The 24,149-nt window shown below is 38.5% G+C and overlaps 1 protein-coding gene across 1 annotated transcript in view; it reads right to left on the bottom strand.

Moving 5' to 3' along the window:
- Positions 1-6,133: 6,133 nt before the first annotated feature.
- The window catches only part of LOC149828378 (GRF1-interacting factor 3-like), a 50,006-nt gene continuing 31,990 nt past the window's right edge, over positions 6,134-24,149 (bottom strand). The window contains exons 3-4 of the mRNA XM_090016831.1: positions 6,776-6,863; positions 6,134-6,686 (exon numbers count right to left, since the gene is read on the bottom strand). Of these exons, the coding sequence (XP_089872957.1) occupies positions 6,201-6,686; positions 6,776-6,863 (574 nt within the window). The 3' untranslated portion in view covers positions 6,134-6,200. The remainder of the gene's footprint in view (positions 6,687-6,775; positions 6,864-24,149) is intronic.

The raw sequence follows: 24,149 nt of genomic DNA, 5'->3' as shown, positions 1-24,149 counted from the left end.
TCCTCTAACTCAAGAGTCGACCCATTTGTGACCTATTTAAGTAAAGGGCTGACCCTTCACCATCTTTTCGAGTTGTGTCTTTCTCTCTTTTTTTTTCTCTCACCCAAACCATGCCTAGGGAACAATCGACCCCTAACCAACTCAATGCCTCATCCTCTACTATGAGCAGAGAATCCTCCTTTCGGCTTGTGCATCCATTCCATCACAACCTTTTAGCAAAGCCCTTGTAGATTTCCCAAAAATGGTGAAGAAAAGCCTTGCAAACAAGAGGAAGATGGTTTCTTCTTCCTCCAGAGATCCAATCGGTGAACGAGAGAACCAATCCAAGCGAGCTCAAGACACCCCAGATGCTTCACTAGATTTTGACCAAAGGTATTTTCCCAACAAAGTCTGTCAAACCTTTTATGAAGAAAAGTTTGGAGAAAGAAGGGTATTGAACAACAAGGTGGTAGATTTCAAGTTTATGGACAAATTTTCTCTTCCATTAAGAGAAAAAATTGACATAATGAGCTGGACAGAGTTTCTATCATTCAAATGCCACACTTACCCCATTTTAATGGGTCATTTTTTATGCAAACATGAAGGTACCCCAACAATGGTTTTTTCACATTCGTTAAGGGGAAGAGATCACCATAAACAAGGATGATCTGAGTGGTGTTCTACACATTCCTGATAGGGGGATAGACAGTATGGTCAAGTTTAAGCAAAGTGAAACTGAAGTAGTGAGGCTTATTACTGAAAACCCCTATGCATCGGGTTCAAAAACCTAGTAGCCACCAAGTTAAGACTAAATTACCGCTTAATCCACTACAGTGTCATCACTATCCTCCTTCCAATCAGCGCTAAGCTTGCAGGTATATCAAATCTCCAGATGATGTTTCTGAACTACATCATCAGAGGCCATCGCTTAAATATGCTTGAATTTATTTTATAGCACATGATCTAATGCATTCAATCACAGAGAACCTCTTCTTTATGGCTCTATGATTACAAAGATTTTGGAACTTTATGAAGTTCCTTCAGCAGTAGAAAAAGGAAAAAAATTGGGGGCACTCAAATGTGTTTGATTTAGGTACCCTACATAGGATGAGGTATACTTGGGAAGGAAATTATTGGATCCCTAAAAGAAAGCCTGCATCTACTAAGGGGGAGGACACATCTTCATATGATGAAGTTTATGCTTCAGACACTCCTTTCACCCTTGCATCCTCTTCTGCACCATCATCTTCCAAATCTAAGAGGGCACCAAAATAGCCTGAAGAGGAGCAAGATGACTTTTAGAGATCACAACTTGGCTCTTATACACTCGAAGAAGTTTGTGTTGTAAGGACTGATCTAGCCGAAATAAGGCAACTAGTGGTTAAAACACGAGATCATATGTTTGATATGGAAACTCATATGAACGAGTTCCTGCTTGAGATCAGGAACACACACATTAGTCAATAGTGCCAGAGGCCTCCTCCTTAGGGTGTCCTATCTATCACATCTAGACTTTAGTTTTCTTTTTATCGTTAACAAGGCACTCTTTTGGCTAACTAAACTCTTTATGACATGTATTCAGTGACCTTATACTCTCTATTTTATAAGCTTCCCTGTCAAACATTATATGAATACAAGACATTTTATATTTGCTCTTACATGATTAGATGATTAGTCTTTTCGATGACTGTCAAAACAAGGGGAGAAATGGTAAAAATATTAGAAGAATAATAAATAATTGTAAAGTATAAGGCATAACTATATATTAAAAGAATTATGATGCGTATTTGAAGTTGGTTTTCTTGTGTGCACATTATCTTTGCTTATGCATATCTTTTTGCATTATCTTTGGGAAAGTTTTGTCATCATCAAAAAAGGGGAGACTATTAAGTCCCTAGATTGATTTCAATGATTACAAAACTATCCAAGGACTAATTATTGAATCTCAAGTGTGTAGGGAGTTAATATTACTTACATTGACTTTGATAATTAAAATTCTCTTGAAAAGTGATAAAAGATCACTTTGTTTCAATGAAGGCTTTTGAAAGAAATACACATACTCATAAGGAAGAAGAGTTGATCCCTGAATTGCTTCAAAATCAACTCCAAAGTCTTATAAAATAAGGCACAGAAGAGTTGACCCTTAAACCAAAGAGTCGACCCTTGTAAAAACTTAAAACTTGTGTTTTAATGTATAGTGAGTCGACCCTTAGGCCACCGAATGCATGTTGTTTGATTGTGCATTAAAAGAGTCAACCATCCAAATGAAGAGTCAACCCTTAGAGAAAAAGAGACAACTCATATGGTAGGCCTAAGTCATACTATATGTTAAAGAGTCAACCCCTAGAATGAAGAGTATTAAATTCAACCCAAAGCGTAACATATGAATTTTAACGGTCTTCTAGCCGTTGGATAGATGAGATCTTCTACCCAACGGCTCTCCAATAGTCATATTTCATCTCCGGCTATAAAATGAAGATAGAGGAGTGTTTTGGGGTTGTTGAAATTGCATACACCTTCAAGTTCATCAAAGATTTAAAGATTTCAAGATTTAAGCTCGTCAAATATCTCCAACAATCAACTATCTTGAATCTCTTCAATTGTGTTGGATATATTTAAGTATTTTGCTTTAGGTTTATTTCACTCTTGATTAACATTGTATACAAATCTTGTAGTGTAAAAGAGTGAGTTGCTTTTAACCTATTTTTGTTTGTAAGCTCAAGGGAAGAGATATTGTGAATCAAAAAAGTTTACTTTGTTTCACTAGGGGTGTGAAGTAGTTGTATTGGTTGTTAACACTGTTAAACTAATGGATTTAGTGGATTAAGTGTGAGGCTCAGAGGACGTATGCCGAGATTTGTCGAACCTTTATAAATTTGGTGTCTTGAATTATCTCCTCCTCCCTATCTCTTGTAATTTCTCTTGTATGTATCAAAAAAATTTAAATCCCAATTCACCCCTCCCCCCTCTTGGGTGTTTCACCATATTGAAACTCAACATGTTTAGGTATGCATGTAGAAATTTACGAGCTTTTAAATCATGTACGCATATGTTTGAAATGAAATGTGCATGTTTAAGGCTTAAAATTGGATATCTTTACGTATACGCAATTTTTAGATGTTTTGAAATGCTCGATAATGTGTATACATATGTTAGATTTTATGAAAACATCATCTATGCATGTTTTGAACTGTAAATTGTCCAAAAGAATGGGTTTTGATGCATATATGTTTCTGACATACACAGTTGAAATATTTTGACTAAGCAATTGCGAGACTTTGATTATGTGAACTATGATTGCATGTATATCGAGTTCTTGGATATGCATCTGAGGAATCTAGTTTATCTTGACTTAAGGTTCAGGTATCATTTATGATGTATGTCAAATTTAATTTTCCCAATTACCCTTGTTGGTTTTCAAGTACGTATATGTTGACTTTTGAAAACTTGAATCCTTGATAAAATGCGATATTTCATGTGGCCGTGATGTGATGTCAAAGCTTGCAATAATTTTGTTTTCTTTATTATATTAAATGTAACATGATATGATGTATGCATGTGATGAATGCTTTTGGCTCATGTTGGAGCATGCGGCTCAAGGAATACGGGGTATGGTGTATACTTCTATGTACTGTAAGGCGTGCAAGGGATACATGAGCGAGAGTTAGCTCTAGAATGAGTTGGGGTTGTTAAGAACCACTATGGGTGCCAAGGATTCACATATTTCATGTCAAACATGTACACCTAATAAATGTGTTACTTGCCTTTACAGGTGAAGTGCTTATATGGGCTAAAGGCATCGGAGCAATACTGAATGAATTGGATACATATGAATGAATCAATAATGTATTTTATTATCCTAAAGGGGTACTTGTGCTATTGAGCTTTGATTTTTGTCTACTGCTATGAGGCATACAAAATGATAAGTTTCTGTAAGAAAGATAACCATGTAACCCATTCGGATTTATGGTCTACCTAGAGAGGTAGGTGGTACAAGTCTCGAGTGACAATATCATGTTTATGAGAGCAAGGCATCTCGATGGTCTCTAGTCACTCGAAGGTTAGGAGACCGGAGCTATCAATGTATCATAGGTGATAAATCTCCAACTACTGCATTTAGTCCTGGATGCATCATATATTGAATATTTACCATTGTGGAAGCTTCTCCCATTCTCGGGCCACCTGCTTTAGACTCCAAGCAATTAGACCTTTGAAAAACTTAAAATACATAGCATAATAAATGCCAAAGTATTTTTTTCTGTTGTGTCGTATACCCCGTGTACCCAAGGAGATTATAATCAAGAGAAACAAAGACCTTGTTTAGACAGTCTTGAAATGAAAACATGCCTTAATCACACATGATCACATTCTAAATAAAGTTGCACGATTCTTCACAATTTCTTATTCTTGATACATGTATTATTTTTTTGTTAAATCGTATCATGCCTTGATGAATTGTGGCATCTTATATGTAAATGAGTATTTTAATGTAATGTAATTACTCAAAATTGGTGTATACCTACCAAACTTTCACGAATCCAGCCCTTTTAAGGGATTTCAAGTAATTGATATGCTACACAGTGAATGGTGAGATGCAGAGGCGGCATCGAGAACCAGGACCTCTGAAGATCTAGGGCTAGACAGGATTTTGATTTATTTTCATCCTAAGCTGTTTAATTACAACTATGTCCTCATCTATTTTACTGTATTTTGTAAATGACTACCTTTAGAAATATAAATTATTTTTTGGTTTTTCATAAATGATTCTATGATCTTACACTGTTGATTCGTACCTTTAACCTGCTCCAGAGTCTTTCAACCCCCTGCATGAAAATATCATTTTCAGTTGTTTAAAGTTCAAAAAAAAATTGCTAAAATTCGGGTTAAGATTTTTGGGGCATTACATAAAATGAGATCCCTTTCATGCCTACCCACTATCCCCTGAGGATCATAAAATGGAAGTTCATTCCCTTGTCCGTGAGGATGCCGAGAAAACCTACTAATACAGTTAAGCCCATGGGCTAAAGAAGCTGGGAGTACCTGTTTGTCGGGTTTCCCTGTCTAGCTTGCACCACTTCGACAATTGCGCTAAAAGCAACTGGCCTCTCAACACAACATGAGCCCAAGAGCAAGCATCGACCTCTTTATATCGTCCTGGCTCCTCGATACTGATGGCAGTCACTGTGTCGTGCTTCCCCCTGCCTAGCAGAGGAGGCCATGTGAAATCCTCTACTTCCTATACCCCCTCGCAATCCATTGGTTGTACCCTCACCATCTAGGGGTTCTTCACATAACATGAGCTTCATGAAACAGCGAAGGTGATGGAGTGGAGGAAAGCATTCCTTGTCTTCTTCATTCTTGAGAGAGAGAGACTTGCAACAGTCACTCCAAGGGATTGGTGAAGGCAATGTTGCAGCCGGGCACACTAAGGTTCAGATTTCGACGAGATGGGGTTTCAGCGAGGAGTTTCGGGAGAGATGGGGTTGCGGGAGAGATGGGAAAGATACCAATATCTTCCCATAGAGATAGGATATCAGGAGAGATGAAGAGAGATGGGGTTTCAAGAGGGGAAATGGGCCGAGTAGTTTTGGGGGAGATGGGGTTACGAGGGAGATGGGATTTCAGGAGAGATGGAGAGAGATGGGGTTTCGGGAGGGGAAATGGGGCTGAGGACTTTCAGGGGAGATGGGGTTTCAGGAGAGATTACTTCAACTGGCGAGAGAGATGGGGTTTCAGGAGGGGAAATGGGGCTGAGGAGTTTCTGGGGAGATGGGATTTCCAGAATTCACCAAACCAGATTAGCAGATTTTAGTGGAATATAGTTGCGGTCTAAGGCAAGACATGGAGGTCTAGTCGACTCTCCTAGGACGATCATATACCAAAAAGAATTAGCTTGAGCCATTTGAACCCAGTCAAGGCCTGACATAACCCACCCAACCTATGTGGGACTGATGCACCCTCCATTTAGCAACTAACCCTCTTACGGTTCACAATATGAGCCTGTTGAGCATGTGCTGTGGCGATGATTATGGTGATCATGAAGATAACAATGCCAAAATGAATCCGGTTAAGTAGCTTGGGCATATTGGCCTCGTCATATATGCAGATTCATACACGTATGCAAGCAGAATACCAAAGAACAATAAATTACTAATGGGTCCCATTTTATTCCATAAACAGGTTCATGAGAACAGTTTTTTCTGTTTTCAGACACCCTTTCTCTAGACCCCATTTCCGAATGGTTTAGAATCTATACCCATATGTCCAGTGGTTAAACTCCTAGGACGATTTCCAGATAACGGATTATCAGAGCTAGTTGCACGTGCTTCTTGCTTATTCCCTTGTGCATCAGCCGCCAATCCACTTGTCACTTGCATGTTTTCCATTGGATTACTGGAGGACGATCCCACGAGCATTGTTCCTGCCGGTAATTGTTGTGCTGCATTACTACCCCCTAATGCTACTTCTGCACGAATCCCATTGCTAGACCCAGGCCTCATGCCAAACGGGGTCTGAGAAAACTGTTGCTGATGCAGCATCTGCTGTTGGATATGCTGATGGTGATGTTGATGCTCCTGCATTTGTTGTGGTCCGTTGGGCTGCATAGGGACCTTGGGTGGGAATGGGTGTTGTGGTGTTGCATCAATTGCTTGTGGATGCTGCATAAGATGCCCCTCTCCAGCTTGAGTTGTAGAATGTGGTACGCCCTGTTGCATTTGCCATCCACTCATATTATCAAGATGGATTCAGAAAACTGGAAGGATACAAGAACATCTAATTTTATAAGCAGCAGTACCTGAGCAAGCTGCAGAGCCTGTAGTTGTGGCTGGGCATCAGCGATAGCAGCCAGGTATATGAGATTCTGCTGAAGCCTGTTCTGGTACCTAAATCATCTCCTGGTAATTAGAAATGGCACCGAGGGCAACAACATCATTGTTGCATTGTAATTCATAAGGCCATCATACATGAGTGATAATATATGCAATATGCAATGATCCTATACAGCAATGAGTGCTGATCAGTAGATGGAGGTCCTGCATACTAGGGAACACTCACTAGCACAATTTTTAAGCATTGCCACAGCTCCAGTCTCTTTAATTTTTGAAGCTTCCATATAATCCTATATTCAGCGTTTGCTGTTGTAATTGACATCTCAGATTGGGTCAAACTAATGGAGCTACTTTTGAAGGAAAGACCAATCCCATTATCTATATGCGCAATAGAAATTTAAAAACAGCAAAGGTCATACATTCAAAAGCACAAAAAGACACACAGCAGGTTCCACTCACAGCTAAAAAATCATATAAATAAGCTTGATTTACCCAATATGGAATTCAGAATGAAATGATCGCTTCCAGAGGCTGGCTAAATGTATAAATTGAAATTTCAGTTGCGCATCTTATCAGCAAGAGAGAATGGCAAGGCCGTAAAACCACTGGCAATGGGTTGGTCAGATTTCAGATGGTCCTATCTTTTACTTCACTACCAACCACTTTTCTTCCCTTTTTTATTTTATTTCCATCCATGTATTCATGATGACTATTAAACAACAATAAAAGTCAAAACACTTCGAAACAGATCTTCATTCCCATAGCCTCCACATTTCTTTCCTTTATCTTCATAACAACGTGCTGTTTTGTGCCTTATCCTCATTCACAAGCCTTCTGGCTAATTAGAATGTCAAAATATTGTTGTTTCTTAACAGTTGATAAAAGTCGTCTCCAAGGCTATTATAACCAAAGAGAGTAGATGCTATTGACTACAATTACATATATCACCTTCGTAAGCTGATCTTTGGATGCTTCTTTACTTGTCAGTCAACAATTAGTAGCTGGATCCTTCTATTGGGCAATATAGCTCTTGCTCCCACTGCCAATTCACACTCAAGCAAATCAAGAGCTCATCCATGCTCAAATCACACTTTCAATTAGATAGTCATGCTCCCATAACTTATATGATCAAACAAATGAGCAAGCAGGTTGTTTTATCTCAGACCTACAAGCACAACATAACATAAACTAAAACCGCTTAAATACAAAAGCAAAATAACCTTATGCTATTGAATGTCCTCTAATTGCACACACGCACACAGATTCAGCAATTACCTTCTAAACTATCACACAATACTGCCTTCAACTATTCTGATTTTGCTATCATAGTGCACACCTGCACTCTCACATAGCTTATTTCATTGAACAAAAAATTCTAGGGTTCCATTTAGTTGCAACATGGAGACATTTTTAACTTGAATTCCATGACATTTCCCCTATCCTTCCAGAAGGTACAGAATACAGATGGTACGTAACTCCAGAAACTGATCTTTTGCTTTGCAGTACCACTATAGGTTGACAGCGTCAGATCTGGCTTTCACCTCACGTAGCCATTGGTTGATCACAATCAAAAGACTAGACTCAGTCACTTACGAAAAATAAGAAACTTAGCAAAGCTCCAATCACAAGAGAAGCCATGAACATGATCAAAGATAATAGAACTTACGCAAGGCTTCAGATCACAAGAGAAGCCAACAAAAAGTTGAAAGAAAATAGGAGAATTTGCAAGATTGATCCAAAAAAGGAGAGGATATTTCCTTCCACTAAAGACTTCATTTCATTAGTTTAGGAAAAATGACATACTTCCACACAAAAATCTACATTACCTTTTAACTAAAGATCTAAATTAGAAAGATAAATAAGTAGGATTTTTGCTTTGCCACTTCAAATATTTCTGATTAAAGTTGAAATCTAGAACAGTTACATGGTCAGACTTGCATCAAATTCAAGAGGTATTGGGTCTAATAGAACAAACAAAACCACTAACAGAGTTTACATGGTTAAGGCTCTTGGAAAACAAGCCACATCATTGTAACTTGGCCTGGAAGTCCACCTTCTAAACTAAAGTATGTGCGAAACAATTTAATAAGAAGCAATGAAGCAGAAAGCGTGCCAGCAATGGCAGTTTCTGCATGGAGTTGTAACAAAATGGCATGCAACCCGAGATGCTATGTCTCATAGGTGCGGGTGCGGCACTTTAAAAAAACTTGGGTGCGGGGGTTCGGGGAGGATATATATATTTTAACAGTTTTAAGTTAACACTATGTGTATTTGTGTGCATTTATGTCTTTATATATATAATATAGATAAAAATGGACTTGATCAGGGTTAACTGAATCTACTTTTGGATAGAAATAGACCTCAGTGTGGTTGACTTCACCTAACACAAAGGAAGTTGTGTCCAAGTGTCGCACCCACCTGGGTGCAGGTGCGACCAGGGTTACCGGAAGCGCCTAGCTAAAAGGGGAAGCGCGCTTCCCCGAAGCGCGCTTCGGAAGCACGGAACGTCGCGCTTCCGAAGCGTGGGGGGAAGCGTCCCCCTTTTTTGGGAAGCGCGTTTCCCTTTAATGGGGGACGCGTTTCCCTTTAATGGTGGACGCGCTTCCCTTTAATGGGAAGCGCGCTTCCCATCACGCTTCCCCCACGCTTCCCCCTCGCTTCCCCCTCGCTTCCCCTGTTTTTTTTAAATTTTTTGTATTTTTTATTTTTTATTTTTTTCGCTTCCCCCTCGCTTCCGAGACGCTTCCTAGGTCGCTTCCGAGACGCTTCCTAGGTCGCTTCCGAGACACTTCCCGAATCGCTCCTAAGTGGTCCCACGCTTCCCCGCTTCCTAAAATTTTGAAAGTGCCTCGCTTCCCGCTCCCGCTTCCCGTATCGCTTCCCGCTCCCGCTTCCTCAACTGGCAACCATGGGTGCGACGCAGGTGTGGTGCCCTGTTAGAAGAGTTCGTGTGACATATCCGAGATGCAAGAAACTAAAAAATAATAACATAGATGAAATCCAAGTGCATTAAGCATGAAAGGAAGCACATAAAAAACATGAAAAAAAAAAACATGAGAGAAAAGTATAGGAATCGCGTAGGAAAATTGAGAAGAAACATGTGGGAAACATAGAGGAGAAATGAGATTCTTGTCAAGTTTAGAAAGCGAGGAGTTTCACACTTTCGAAGAGAGTTTTCGGGAAGCGTAGTTCCCACCTATATATGAAGCTTCCGATAACTTTGGTTTGGTCACCACAAACAATCAGCTCATTGACCTCCAAAATCCAAATGTATGAATGCATAGGACAAGATATCAAAAACACATGTCAGCAATAACTATATCAGTAACCATGTACCAACAATATTGGCTATCTAAATTGTCAATAAACACCAGCTACCAAGGTTGGCAAACCCAGCGATCCGACTCAGGAATTCGTCGAGTCGTCTCAAATTTTAAACTGGTTTGTTTAGATACGAACCTGTTTAACACTTTAAAAGGCAAATTTTTTAGAAGGGCATGTTTTTTCTCTCTCGCCTCTTCTCGTTCTCTCTTGCCCGTTTTGCGACTCGAAGTCTAGAACCCCCTAGGGCGACGGTCAATGACCACTGACGACCACTGGCAGCCATCGTTCATCGCGTCATCGGCAGCCAGGTGCTCTCTCTCTCTCTCTCTCTCTCTCTCTCTCTCTCTCTCTCTCTCTCTCTCTCTCTCTCTCTCAGGCGAGCCAGGAGGCTCTCTCTTTGCGAGCCAAGCCAAGGAGCCCCTTTCTCTCTGGGAGACGAGCAGAGGAGGCTCTCACTCTGTCTTTGTGTGAGGCGAGCCAAGGAGGCTCTCTCTGTCTTTGCAAGGCGAGATGAGCTGAGGAGGCCTCTCACTCTCTCTGTGAGGTGAGTCGAGGCCCTTCTCTCTCTCGTTAAAAATGGTGAAAAACCCCCAACAGTGTGCAGCATGGGTTTTCCTATCATTTTTAGAATTTTTTTAGCTTTTTTCTTTGTAATCGTTAAGTACGCAGTGTGTAGTGTGCAGTTTTGCACAACTGGGGATGTTTGCATAATTTTTTCTATCGTAACAACCTCTCTCTCTCTCTCTCTCTCTCTCTCTCTCTCTCTCTCTCTCTCTCTCTCTCTCTCTCTCTCTCTCATTGAAAATGGTGCAAAACCCCCAACTGTATGTGCATTGCGGGGTTTCCTTATAATTTTTAGGAATTTTTTACCTTTTTTACTTTGTAATCGTTAAGTATGTAGTATGCAATGTGCAGTTTTGCACAACTTTTTTTTGTCTTTGGGTGCATACTGCATGCTGCTAAATTATATGCTGCACTTGTATTTTGTCATTGTTGTTCTTATGTATGTGCAGGAAGTTTTTTTTTATGCAAATATTTTGTCTATGTAACACGGACTCTTCTATCAGGGCATCGCACACGCACGACACTTGGACACGGCTTCTTTTGTATCAGGTGAAGTCAACCACACTGAGGTCCATTTCTGTTCAAAAATACATTCAATTAACCCTAACCCAGTCCAATTTTATCTATATTATATATAATAAATACACACACACACACACACACACACACATATATATATATATATATATATATATATTCGCACCTCTGCACCAGTGGTGTTATTTTTTATTGATGAGGAATTAGGAATTGTAGATTGTTAATTTGATTTATTGCATGAATTTATGCATGATGAATTGATGATATGAAAATTGTTTTTATTTTATTAGTGTTAACTTAAAACTGTTAAAAATTATATGTATGCCCTCCCCACACCCCCACACCCAAGTTTTTTTAAAGTTCTGCATCGCCGCATCCGCACCTATGTGACATAGTATTTTGTAATTTTTATTTGTTGATGTTTGTATTTAATGAATTTGATTATTTGTATTTAATATTTCAAAAATTAAAGTATTATTAAAAAAACACTAAAAAAAGTTAAGTCCTAACCCGCCCGAATTACCAAGTTGACCCGCTGTCCCATGAGTCAAGAGTCGGGCGATCCGAGTCCGAGTGACGGGTTTGCCAACTATGCTAGCTACAACTATAAGATGTGCATACCCCTCACTTCACAAATGATTGTAAAACTGTAAACAACACAATTAACTACAACATGTGCACATAACACCACACACGGTTGTAAAACTGATAAACAAGATATCTTGTCCAAAGAAAAAAGTCACTCAAATAAGAGGAGAGATGAAAAACAAGGGAGCTAAAACTACTATAATGAAAACAAAATAATGTCAACGAAAAAAAGCAAGAAGATTTGAAAATATAATCCAAATCAAGGAAAGAGAAATACATTTTGCAATATTATGAGGTTTCATTCATAGAGACTAACATAGTCACAAGCAATTTACAGTTTAGCCATCACAGTTAAAGATCAATACAAGCATCCAACATAATAACAATAAGGGCCAAATAAGCAAATGAGTGATACAACACACTCTCAAAACCAGATATCAAACAACTGTCAGTTAGAGTCAATCTGAGTGCTAACATGACACTCATAAACCAACAATCAAAATTGACAAAACAACAAGGTACACACAACTCACCCCCAACAACCAAACATCTCTGATTCAACAACAACAAGGTGCACACAACTCATCTCAAAAGGCCATAAGAAAGAGATGATGCATCAAAAAAAATAGTGTGCTGGACTAAAGCAAAGCCAAAGGAAGACAAGAAAACATCATAAATCACTTTCCAAAAAGAGGGTTATAAACAATAGCCGATTTGAAAAACAAGATTTCAAATCAAATCCAACAAAGGGAGTTTGAAACCTAGAGTAAATAAAGATGCAATCATATGCAAGACAAGGTGACAAGATGCAAGTCACTAAAAACCTCATGAGAGACCATATATAAGACATCCATAAGTCACACAATAATCTGCATTAAAAAATTCAAAAAATATAAAGCCTCATAAAGAATGCAATGAGAAGGCAATTCAAGAGGGAATTAGCCAATAGTGAAATAATCACAATGCCACTAGGGCAATGGAAGCACTCACGTCACGAACACAAGCACAAGAGTGCACAAAAGAGCCACCAAGGACACAAACAAGACCATACTTAAAATATTAATTAATTCTCACAAATACACAAAGCATTTTCACATTCGAGACCATGTAATGAAATGAGAGATACACATTCAAGGCCACTAAGGTCACAAACACAATCCTATAGGGCAAGAGAAAACAAACCAGTAAGGGTGAGAGAGCACACTTAATTTATTTTATTAAGCTCAAAATAGTGATCAAAGAATGCATAAAGAAAGACATTATAATATCCAATGAACAATATGATCCTATAGATCTAATGCATGTTAAGATGCAAGCAAAAGTGTTTAATAGACAATACAAGAGCATGCATTACAAATCTAACCAAGTAAGAATATGAACATGTCATGTATGAAGAGAACATATCAAAATCTTATAAAGTGTTCATGCATGAAAATATCCTCATGCATATGCAAAAAATCTTATAACAATATACATTGTCAAATAAGACTACTAAGGACTTCACACAAAAGATTATTTAAGAGTATGCAACATGCATCCATACAAATTTCACAAGTTTCTAAGTCATGCTCACAAGGATTAGCCTCAACAAATGATCACAACCCTCAAAACAAAAATACATAAATTTGAACAGGGCTCAGTAGCCGAAATACCTTAGGGCAAAAACTATAACATGATGCTATTATATACCCAATCATGTTGTTTTGGTGCCTTTAGCCCATATGAGCAATTCGCCAATAAAAGTGAGTGCAACCATTCAAGATGTAGATATATGCATTTAGTATGGTACCTTATGCACCCCGTGGGTTCTTAACAGACCCAAGTACACACACGAGCTATCAAATGAATGACATGGCTCACATGCATAACAATATTCCATGCAATAACAGAAAAATCCACACGAGTGTGTACATTGACACTGTGAAGGTGTTAAAATATGTATATATATATATATACATATACTTATATATATACATCCGTATATATATATAAGTATATATATACATATATGTATATATACTATTTCTTCTAGTGAAATACCCGATAGGGTTATTATTGTAAAACCACCAATGTACTTTTCTATTTTTTCTTTTTTACTTTTTTCCTTTTTTCTTTTACTTTTTTTCTTTTATTTTTTACCTTTTGTAATGACCACAAGGGGCCCCACACTTGTAGTCGTTGGGGCTCCAACGGTCTGATTTCTGACCGTTGGGGCTCCCAACGACTACAAGGGAGCCCCCTTGTGGTTCCTTTTTAGAGCCTCCCTCCTCTATAAATAGAGGAGGTATTCTCCTCTTGTAAGCATGGGTTTTTACACCCTTCTCTTCCTTTCTTCAATAAATCCAACTTATGACTTTAAGTCATTTTCTATATTTGAGAGTTTTGTGTGTGCACATTTGGTGTTTGTGTTCTTGGCTCTAGTAGTCACTCTTAAAGAGTGACTTTTTGCCCTATTGGTGCTTCCGCCTCTTTTCATTACATGGTATCAGAGCTCGGTTGGTGATTGGGCTTTTCCTTTGTCATCTTGGAACGCGTGCCTCTCAAAGTTTTGAAGAAAGGAAGTATATTTGGTGCCGATGGAACGTGACTCTAAAGTGGAGCTTTCTTTCAAGCTAAATGGGTCCAACTATCTCATGTGGGCCTCCGCTATGGAAAATCATCTAAGAGGTAAGAAACTTTGGGGCTTTGTTACGGGAACTAATCCCGAACCCTCTCTTGTTCTTACCAAAATCGAAAATGATGTTGAAAAAGCTTTAGATGGCGATGAGCGCATCAAAGCCATTAATGAACATCAATCCAAAATTGAGGATTGGGAAAGTAACCATGCCAAAATTTTGGCATGGTTTATGAACAATGTTGACCTTAAAAATTGTGCTAATATTGCCAAATTTAGAAGAGCCAATGAGGCTTGGTTTTTCCTTAAGGGTATGTATACCCAAAAGGATCTTGCTCGGCAATTTTTTTGCCAAGAAAAAATTTGTTCCACCAAACAAATGGATATGAGTGTCCGGGACTATTTTAGCTCTTTAATCACTCTTTGGGATGAGCTTGCCCTTCTTGAGCCTAAATGGGTTGCTCCACAAGATATTGAACTAAGAAGGGAACAAATTGAAAAGGAGTACTTTTTTCAATTCCTTCATGGACTTCGCCCGAAATTTGAACAAGGGCATCTCTTCTCCATAGAAGCAAAGCCCTACCTATTGAAGATGCCCTTGCCGAGATTTGTCAAGAAGAAACTCGACTTGGCTTGAGCATTAGGAGTGATGAAGTTTTGGCCGTTAATAGGCCCGGATCAAATGTTAAAGCATATAGACCTCCCCACTTTAACAAAAATAGCAATGAGTCTAGAAAGAGAATTATGTCACTATTGTAATGAACCGGGGCACATTAGACCGGTTTGTCCAAAGCTTAAAGGAAAGGTTGCCGCGGTTGGAGAAAGTTCTCCAAAGAAGGAAGAAAGTACCAAAGAAGGGGATATCAAAGAAACTCTTAATCATATCTCTGAAGTTCTCCAACACCTTCTCAAGTCTTCTCCTTCAACATCCGGAGCCGCCATCGCCTACTCTTCATCACCTCCAGGTATGTGGATACTAGACTCTGGTGCTTCTTTTCATATGACATCCCATAAAAACTCTCTTTCAAATGTTTTTTCCGAACCCAACGTCATTAAAAATTGAAAGTATTGGAACACTTGACTTCAAAAATTCTCAAAACTTTTTTGTTCCTAAAGTAAGAGTCGTTCCAAAAATTAATTTAAATCTTTTTTCCGTTTCCCAAATCACCGACCATGGATGCCAAGTTTCTTTCTCACCTAAAGATTGCACCGTGCAGGATCTCCAGTCAGGGAAACTGATTGGGCAAGGCCATAGAAGGGGTGATCTCTATTTTATGGACTTTTTGACGCTTTCATCTAAGTCATCTTGCAATCTTGTTAAAGACAAAAGTATTGGAATTTGGCATGAGAGACTTGGTCATCCAAATTTTGTAAAAATGTCTCTTTTCCCTTTTTTGAACAATACTTGTAAAGACAATCACATGACTTGTAAAGATTGCATTTTTGGGAAATCTAAAGCTACTATGTTTCCTCAAAGAAGTTACTTTACCTCTCGGCCATTTGAACTTGTTCATTCCGATGTGTGGGGACCCTCCCCAATTTTGTCTAAAGGAGGTTTTTCGTATTATGTGGTATTTATTGATGACTTCACTAGATTTACATGGATATACTTCCTAAATCGCAAATCCGAAGTCCTCTCCTTCTTTAAAGAATTTCATGCAATGGTTAAAAATCAATTTTTGAGAAATCTATCTATTCTTAGGTCTGATTCGAGAGGTGAATATATGTCTAATGATTTTCAAAGTTACTTAAAAGAAAATGGAATTTGTCATCAACGTTCGTGTCCCAACACTCCGCAACAAAATGGTCTTGCGAAAAGAAAGCATAGGCACATAATAGAAACTACAAGAACATTATTGATTTCAAAAAATATCCCAAAATCCTTTTGGGCCGAAGCGGTTCTAACCTCAACATATCTCATCAAAAGAATCCCTTCATCATCTTTGAAAAATCTTTCTCCATTTGAAAAACTCTACAATATGTCTCCCGATTATAAAAGATTAAGAATTTTTTGATGTAAATGCTTTGTTTTAACTCGCAAAAATGATAAACTTTCTCCTAGGGCTATTGAATGTATTTTCTTGGGATATGGCGAAAAACAAAAAGGATATCGATGCTTTGACATTCTTAAGAATAAACTTTATATCTCAAAAGATGTCACATTCCTCGAAAAAGAAAATGGTTTTTCGCATCAACCAAATGAAAATATTGACTATTCTTTTTTATTTGACTTGTTACCTCAAGAAAACATCATAGATGATCATGTTGATCCTAGTGAACCTCTTAATGAAGATCTTGTTAAACATTCAAATAATCAAAACTTAGAAGAAAATGCTTCAAGACAAATACAAGTCTACTCTAGAAGGAATGAAAGAAATCCTCCTTGTGCCCTTGAAAGATTTTCTCAAAGTGAGTCGATAGAAGAAACCTCTCAAAGAAGATCAAATCGCATTCCCAAGATACCAAATAGATTTATTTCTTATGACTCTTTTTCTCCTAATTATCGAGCATGTCTACTTGTTCTTCACTCCTTTCATGAACCATCTCATTACAATGATGCTAAACAATATGCTCATTGGAATGAAGCTATGGAGCTTGAACTTAATGCCCTTAAAAAGGCGCAAACTTGGGAAATCATTGATCCTCCCAATGGCAAGAAACCCATTAGATGTAGATGGGTGTTTAAAGTAAAAACTAAGAGTAATGGTTCATTAGAAAGATATAAGGCTAGGTTAGTAGCCAAAGGATATGCCCAAGAGTATGGGGTAGACTATGATGAAACTTTTGCCCCAGTTGCTCAAATGACTAGTGTTCGAGCCCTTATTGCTATAGCTTCTGTTAAAAAATGGTCAATCTTTCAACTTGATGTTAAAAATGTCTTCTTGAATGGTAATTTAAATGAAGAAGTTTATATGGAACCACCTCCAGGTATGAATTTAAATGGAAAAGTTTTAAAATTAAAAAAGGTTTTATATGGACTTAAGCAAGCTCCTAAAGCTTGGTATGACAGGTTTAGTAATGTATTAATCAATTTAGGTTTTTCTTCTTGCTATACTGACACTGCTCTTTTTGTTAAAATGACAGGTGACTCAATGATTATGCTTCTATTGTATGTTGATGATATGATCATCACTGGGAATGACAAAAAGGGAGTAAATGATGTTAAGTCTATACTAAAAGATACTTTTGATATGTCTGACCTTGGTTATTTGAGATATTTTTTAGGAATTGAAGTGGCTTATTCTGCACGAGGATACATCTTATCTCAAATGAAGTTAGCTGCAGAAATTTGTACCAAATCAGGAATATCTGATGAAAAGAAAGTTGAGACTCCCGAAGTGATCAATGCGAAACTAAGACTTGAAGATGGTATTCTTTTTGAAGATCCAACTCCCTACCGTCAATTAATTGGATCCCTCACCTATCTATCCATCACCCGTCCTGACATAGCTCATGCGGTTCATGCAGCAAGTCAGTTTCAGCACGCACCTACCACGGTTCATATGGCAGCCGTAATGAGAATTGTGCGCTATATCAAACATACCATCTCCAAGGGACTCTTCTTATCATCTTCCTCATCTCTTGAATTGACTGTTTTTACTTATGCTGACTAGGGAGGAAATCCCAATGATCGAATCTCAATTACGGGTCTTTGTATTTTTTAGGTGAATCACTCATCTCGTGGAGATGCAATCATTATCATCTACTGAAGCTGAATATCGGGCTATGGCGATGACAACTATGGAAATTGTATGGCTCAGAAGTCTTCATGGTGACATGGGCATTCCCATTTTCACTCCCACCAAGCTCTGTTGTGATAACAAGAGTGCGATATACATTGCCAGCAATCACACCTTTCATGAGCGGACCAAGCATATCGAAATGGATTGCCATTATGTTCGAGACGAATATCTCAAAGGGACCATCACATTGCCATATGTCACTTCAGAGTATCAACTGGCTGACTTCTTCACCAAGGCGCTTCCAACTCCACGATTTATGTTCCTCAGCAAACTTTCGGTCTTCTCCCCGTAAAGTTTGAGGGGGCGTGTTAAAATATGTATATATATATATACATATACTTATATATATATACATCCGTATATATATATAAGTATATATATACATATATGTATATATACTATTTCTTCTAGTGAAATACCCGATAGGGGTATTATTGTAAAACCACCAATGTACTTTTCTATTTTTTCTTTTTTACTTTTTTCCTTTTTTCTTTTACTTTTTTTCTTTTATTTTTTACCTTTTGTAATGACCACAAGGGGCCCCACACTTGTAGTCGTTGGGGCTCCAACGGTCTGATTTCTGACCGTTGGGGCTCCCAACGACTACAAGGGAGCCCCCTTGTGGTTCCTTTTTAGAGCCTCCCTCCTCTATAAATAGAGGAGGTATTCTCCTCTTGTAAGCATGGGTTTTTACACCCTTCTCTTCCTTTCTTCAATAAATCCAACTTATGACTTTAAGTCATTTTCTATATTTGAGAGTTTTGTGTGTGCACATTTGGTGTGTGTTCTTGGCTCTAGTAGTCACTCTTAAAGAGTGACTTTTTGCCCTATTGGTGCTTCCGCCTCTTTTCATTACAGAAGGTTCCTTGAACTATACGTTCAAATCACAGGGCAAGCACGATTCAAACATACATAGAACCTCAAAAATATCATGCTTCACATTCATTTTCATTGCCTAAATAATTTATACATTTAGGTCATATACACAAAGACATGCTTTGACATTCATAACCACGAGGTACTTGAATAAAGCATCTAAGTGCTATAAACACATGTTCAAGAATACTCGATCACACACGTACACATTAAATAAAGAGAGTTCAAAACCCTAAGATTCAAACTAGATAAGATGGAAGCACACACACATGTATAAATATCATTTCATAAAATCAAATAAATATTATAAACCTTATAAAAACATTTAATAAATTTTTTAAATTAGCACAAATATGAATGCAATTAAATCCAACAATAAATTTGAAAAAAACATTTAAGGGTTTTAAAAATAACCCCATATACCAAACAGAATTCAAATAGCTCAATCATATGCTAATTAACAAGCATAAAACAAAGAAATTTCAACGAAAGAGCTTTAAAAAATAATAAATAATTTTTCATTGATAAGAAAATGAGTGTTTTATCATTTGCATAATGCATGAGATAGACAACTCATGTAAAAATAACCATATATATAACGATTTAAGATAGATATCGGGTTAAGATCTCCCTTGAATCCAAGCCATACATTGATCATGATTTCTTCACGACGCACGAACTCAAACCAAAGAGTCCCAAGACCCAAAGAGGAAAAATACCAAGAAATTTTTCTTGGCTCTGATACCATGTCATGAAGTAGCACAGAACCCGAGACACAAGAAACTAAAAATAATAACATATATGAAATCCAAATGCATTTGGCTAGATACAATAAGTTCATGCAAAAAAATGAGAAGAAACAAGATATAAAAAATTAAATATTTTATTGATGTGAAATAAACACAAAAAAAAATATACAAGCAAAACCTCACTACAACACTCATGCACACACTCAATATACATCCATCCTCTCTCACATTCACTTACACACCCACGCACTTATATATACAAGAGGGAGAGGGATGGCTAGTTGGAGGGAGGTCCAACGAATAGTTGGACCCCCTCCAAGTAGCCGCTTTTTGGTCAACCTAATTTGACCAAAAACAAAGAAAAATAATAAATAGAAAACAAAAAATTAAAATACAAAAATCAGTAATTTAAATAATGACTGAAAAATACATGCAACAAATGAGAAATAATTATTCTATCCTATTAAGTCTACTTACACTACTAAGGACAAAAACCAATAGGTATATCAAAAGTATACCTTAAGTACAAAAGAAAGAATACAAAAAGAAATACCAATAAGTATACCCAAGTATACTCATGTACTATGTCACATGGGTGCGGGTGCGGGTGCGGGTGCGGGTGTGGGTGTGGGTGTGGGTGTGGGTGTGGGTGCGGCACTTTCAAAAACCTTGGGTGCGGGGATACGGCTGGGAAAAAATGTAAAATATATATATATATATATATATGTGTAAAAAAAAGTTTTTGCCCTTACTGGGGATTTCGGGGGCTCCCCCCCCCCCCCCCGGTGCGGGTCCCGCTGCGCGTTCAGCGGGTAGGGGTCCAGGGGGGTCGTAGGGGGGCAGCGCCCTCCGGAAGAAATTTTTTCTTGGGAGGGGCTTGGCCCCTCCCCTAAAATCAGAGGGAGCAGAGTGGGGGGCTCGGCCCCTCCACTGCCGAAAACAGCGAGGGGCTCGGCCCCTCCCTGAAATCAGAGGGAGCAAGGAGGGGGCTCAGCCCCTCCCCTGCCGACCCAACAAGAGAACGAAAGGGAGCAGGGGGGGCTCGGCCCCTCCCCTGCCGACCCAACAAGAGAGCGAGCGGGAGCAGAGAGGGGGGCTTGGCCCCACCCCCACTGACCCAACAAGAGAGCGAGAGGGAGCAGGGAGGGAGGCTCGGCCCCTCCCCTGTCGACCCAACAAGAGAGCGAGAGGGTACCTGCGACGAGGGAGAGGAGGAGGTAGCGTCGGGCTCCCCTGCGAGACGTCGGGAGGAGAGGAGGCGAGCGAGAGAGCGAAACTGCGCGGGAGAGGAGAGGATTAGGTAAAAAAATTGGACGAAAACGACCCTAGGTGCATTGACCGCACCCAGGGTCGTGTTGACCGCACCCGCATCGACGCGGGTGTGGCACCTGCTTTGCCGAGTCCCTGTGACTTAGCTCATGTATATACAACAAATACAATATGATATTATATATCGTAACAGGAACCTCAGGCTATTGAAGGAACATGTTCTAAATGAAGAGTTCAAGCACAATCCACTAACAGCAGGTGTCAGGCTGAAGAAAAAGAGTGAAGAGTTAAATGGGGAGAGAGAGAGAGAGATGCATTTGGAGGGAAAAACTGGAGATTGATATAATTGTAACGGCATGCATGGTGATGAGACTAGACATCATGGCAAGGCTGGCAAGTTGTTTTGTTGGCTAGAACACACCAGCATAAAGTAATGAGTTCTCTATTCTGTCAATGAAAATACATGGATATTTTTAAGCTGAACAATTCCACCAACAGAAATAACCCCTTTTGTGTCGCATAACATCAACCATATCCTTAATCAAGATTATACGAAAGCAGTTTCCGATATTATTAATGATATCAAGATCGAAACAACTCCATCAATATACTTAGTAAGTATATTAAATACAATATAACTCAAAAGGTGAACTTTGTTAAAGGACCACCTTTTATACTAATGTGAACATAAAACCAGAAATAACCAGTCATGGCTGAATGTTTTTGCAAGAATCTATTCAAATCTAGACCTTATGAACACAAGAATGTTATTGGATAATGAAAGCGAAAAGCAATGGACAACCCCCTTATCAAGGGGTACCAAGGCTTGATGTTGTGACCCCTCCCTCATCTCCTAGAGTTTGCCAGTGCGAACTTGTACATTGATGGTGGGAAACATTCCTACCCATGAGGATGGAGGTGACTAGACCATCCGAGTGCGGGAGACCGCTGATAAAACCTGTTTGGTGATATCAATAAAGAATGTGTGGAGTTTAAATTTGAGCAACTCTGTGTGAAAGTATCTTCAACAAGATACTTCAATCAAAAGTACACTATTCTTAGAAACGAATACGTGCACATACGCACAACAAGAACACTTGAAACACTTATGCACAATACACAAACTCACAAATGTGCAAATGCACTCATAAGATTCATAAGCATCAAAAAAGGTTGGGCTATAGTCCCAAAACCCACTCATTTACAAGGGGAGGAAGCCCCTATTTATACATTTAGAGAGGCCTTGGAGGGGCCAACCTGTAGCCGTTGGAGCCCCTCCAACGGTCACAATTGTGACCGTTGGAAGGGCCCAACGACTACATGGTTGGGCCCCCCAAGGTGGGTCAAAAAGTCAAAGAGAGAAAAAAAGAATAAAAAGGAAATAAAAGGAAAGAAAAGAATAAAAAATACATGCATATTCGTAATGTGAATATGCGCAAAAATACAAAGGAAATGCCTAAACTACCCCTACGGCTAATAAGAGAAAATACATATTTTATATATATAAATAGGTATATACATATACATATATAATATATATGTATATGTAATATATATTGTATTACAAGATCGAGATATATTTTAACACCCCCCTCAAACTTAAGGCAGGATGACCGAGAGTTTGCTTAGAAGAAAATTGAAGCGCAGAGCGCATAAAGCTTTAGTGAAGAAGTCCGCCAACTGATATTCTGACATGACATATGGAAGGTCAATGACTCCTTGAAAATACGCCTCACAAACATAGTGACAATTCATCTCTATGTGTTTGGTATGCCCATGAAAAGTGTGATTCTTAGCAATATATATTGCACTTTTGTTGTCACAGCATAGCTTGGTAGGCCCTTCAATTGAGATCCTCATATCTTTCAGTAACTGATGAATCCATACAATTTTCATGGTAGTAGTTACCATGGCACGATATTCGGCTTCAGTTGATGATAGAGACACTTTTTGCTGCTTCTTACATCTCCATGAGATCAGTGAGTCTCCTAAAAATACACAAAAACCACTGGTAGAGTGACGGTTATTTGAGTCACCTCCCCAATCAGAATCAGTATATGCAATTAATTTTAAATCAGAGGAAGAGGACAAGAAAACTCCCTTATTTAAAGTACCATTTATGTATCTTACAACCCGTAAGACGACACTCATGTGCATGGAGGTGGGTGCATGCTGAAACTGGCTTGTTGTATGAACTGCATGTGAGATATCTGGTCTGATAATACTCAGATAAATAAATGATCCTACAAGCTGTCTATAGGGAGTAAGATCGGAGAGAGGAATACCATCATCAATTTTCATTTTAGCTCCTACTATAGCAGGAGTTTCACAAACCTTATCATCAGTAATACCTGACCTATCAATAATCTCAAATACAAGCTTAGCTTGAGACAAAAAAAACCCTCTATGATAGTAAGCTACTTCAATACCCAAAAAATAAGTTAGAAAACCCAAGTCAGACATTTCAAACTTATCCTTTAAAATTGATTTTATGCTTTTAACCCCTTTAGAATCACTTCCGGTTATAAGCATATCATCCACATATAAAAGCAAAATAACAATCTCTGCATTAGATTTTTTAACGAATAAAGCAGTATCAGTAAAGCAAGATGAAAAACCATTTTCTATCATTACAAAGTTAAACCTATTATATCAAGCCTTATGAGCTTGTTTTAAGCCATAAAGAGCTTTCCTAAGGCGAAGTACCTTCCCTTTGGGAGTCCCCATTCCAGGTGGAGCATCCATGTAAACCTCTTCATTCAAATCACCATTCAGACATGCTCCATTTGTTGATAGATGCAACAGAAATGAAACATCGAACAGTTATCATTCGGGCAACGGGCGCGAAGGTTTCTTCATAGTCAATTCCATACTATTGACTATACCCTTTAGCTACTAAGCGAGCTTTGTATCTTTCCAGAGATCCATCGCTCTTAGTTTTAACCTTAAATACCCAACAACAGCCTATGGTTTTCTTTCCCACAGGTAGAGTTCGGAATTCCCATGTCTCTGCTTTCCTAAGAGAAGTGAGTTCATTTTGCATAGCATCTTGCCATTGTATACGATTGTTAGCTTC

Source organism: Nuphar pumila, chromosome 9, assembly GCF_984573655.1.
Source record: "Nuphar pumila chromosome 9, dmNupPumi1.hap1.1, whole genome shotgun sequence".
Classification (NCBI taxonomy): Eukaryota; Viridiplantae; Streptophyta; class Magnoliopsida; order Nymphaeales; family Nymphaeaceae; genus Nuphar; species Nuphar pumila.
Note: the sequence above shows the minus strand (reverse complement) of the source record. Positions and strands in the feature narration are given on the sequence as shown.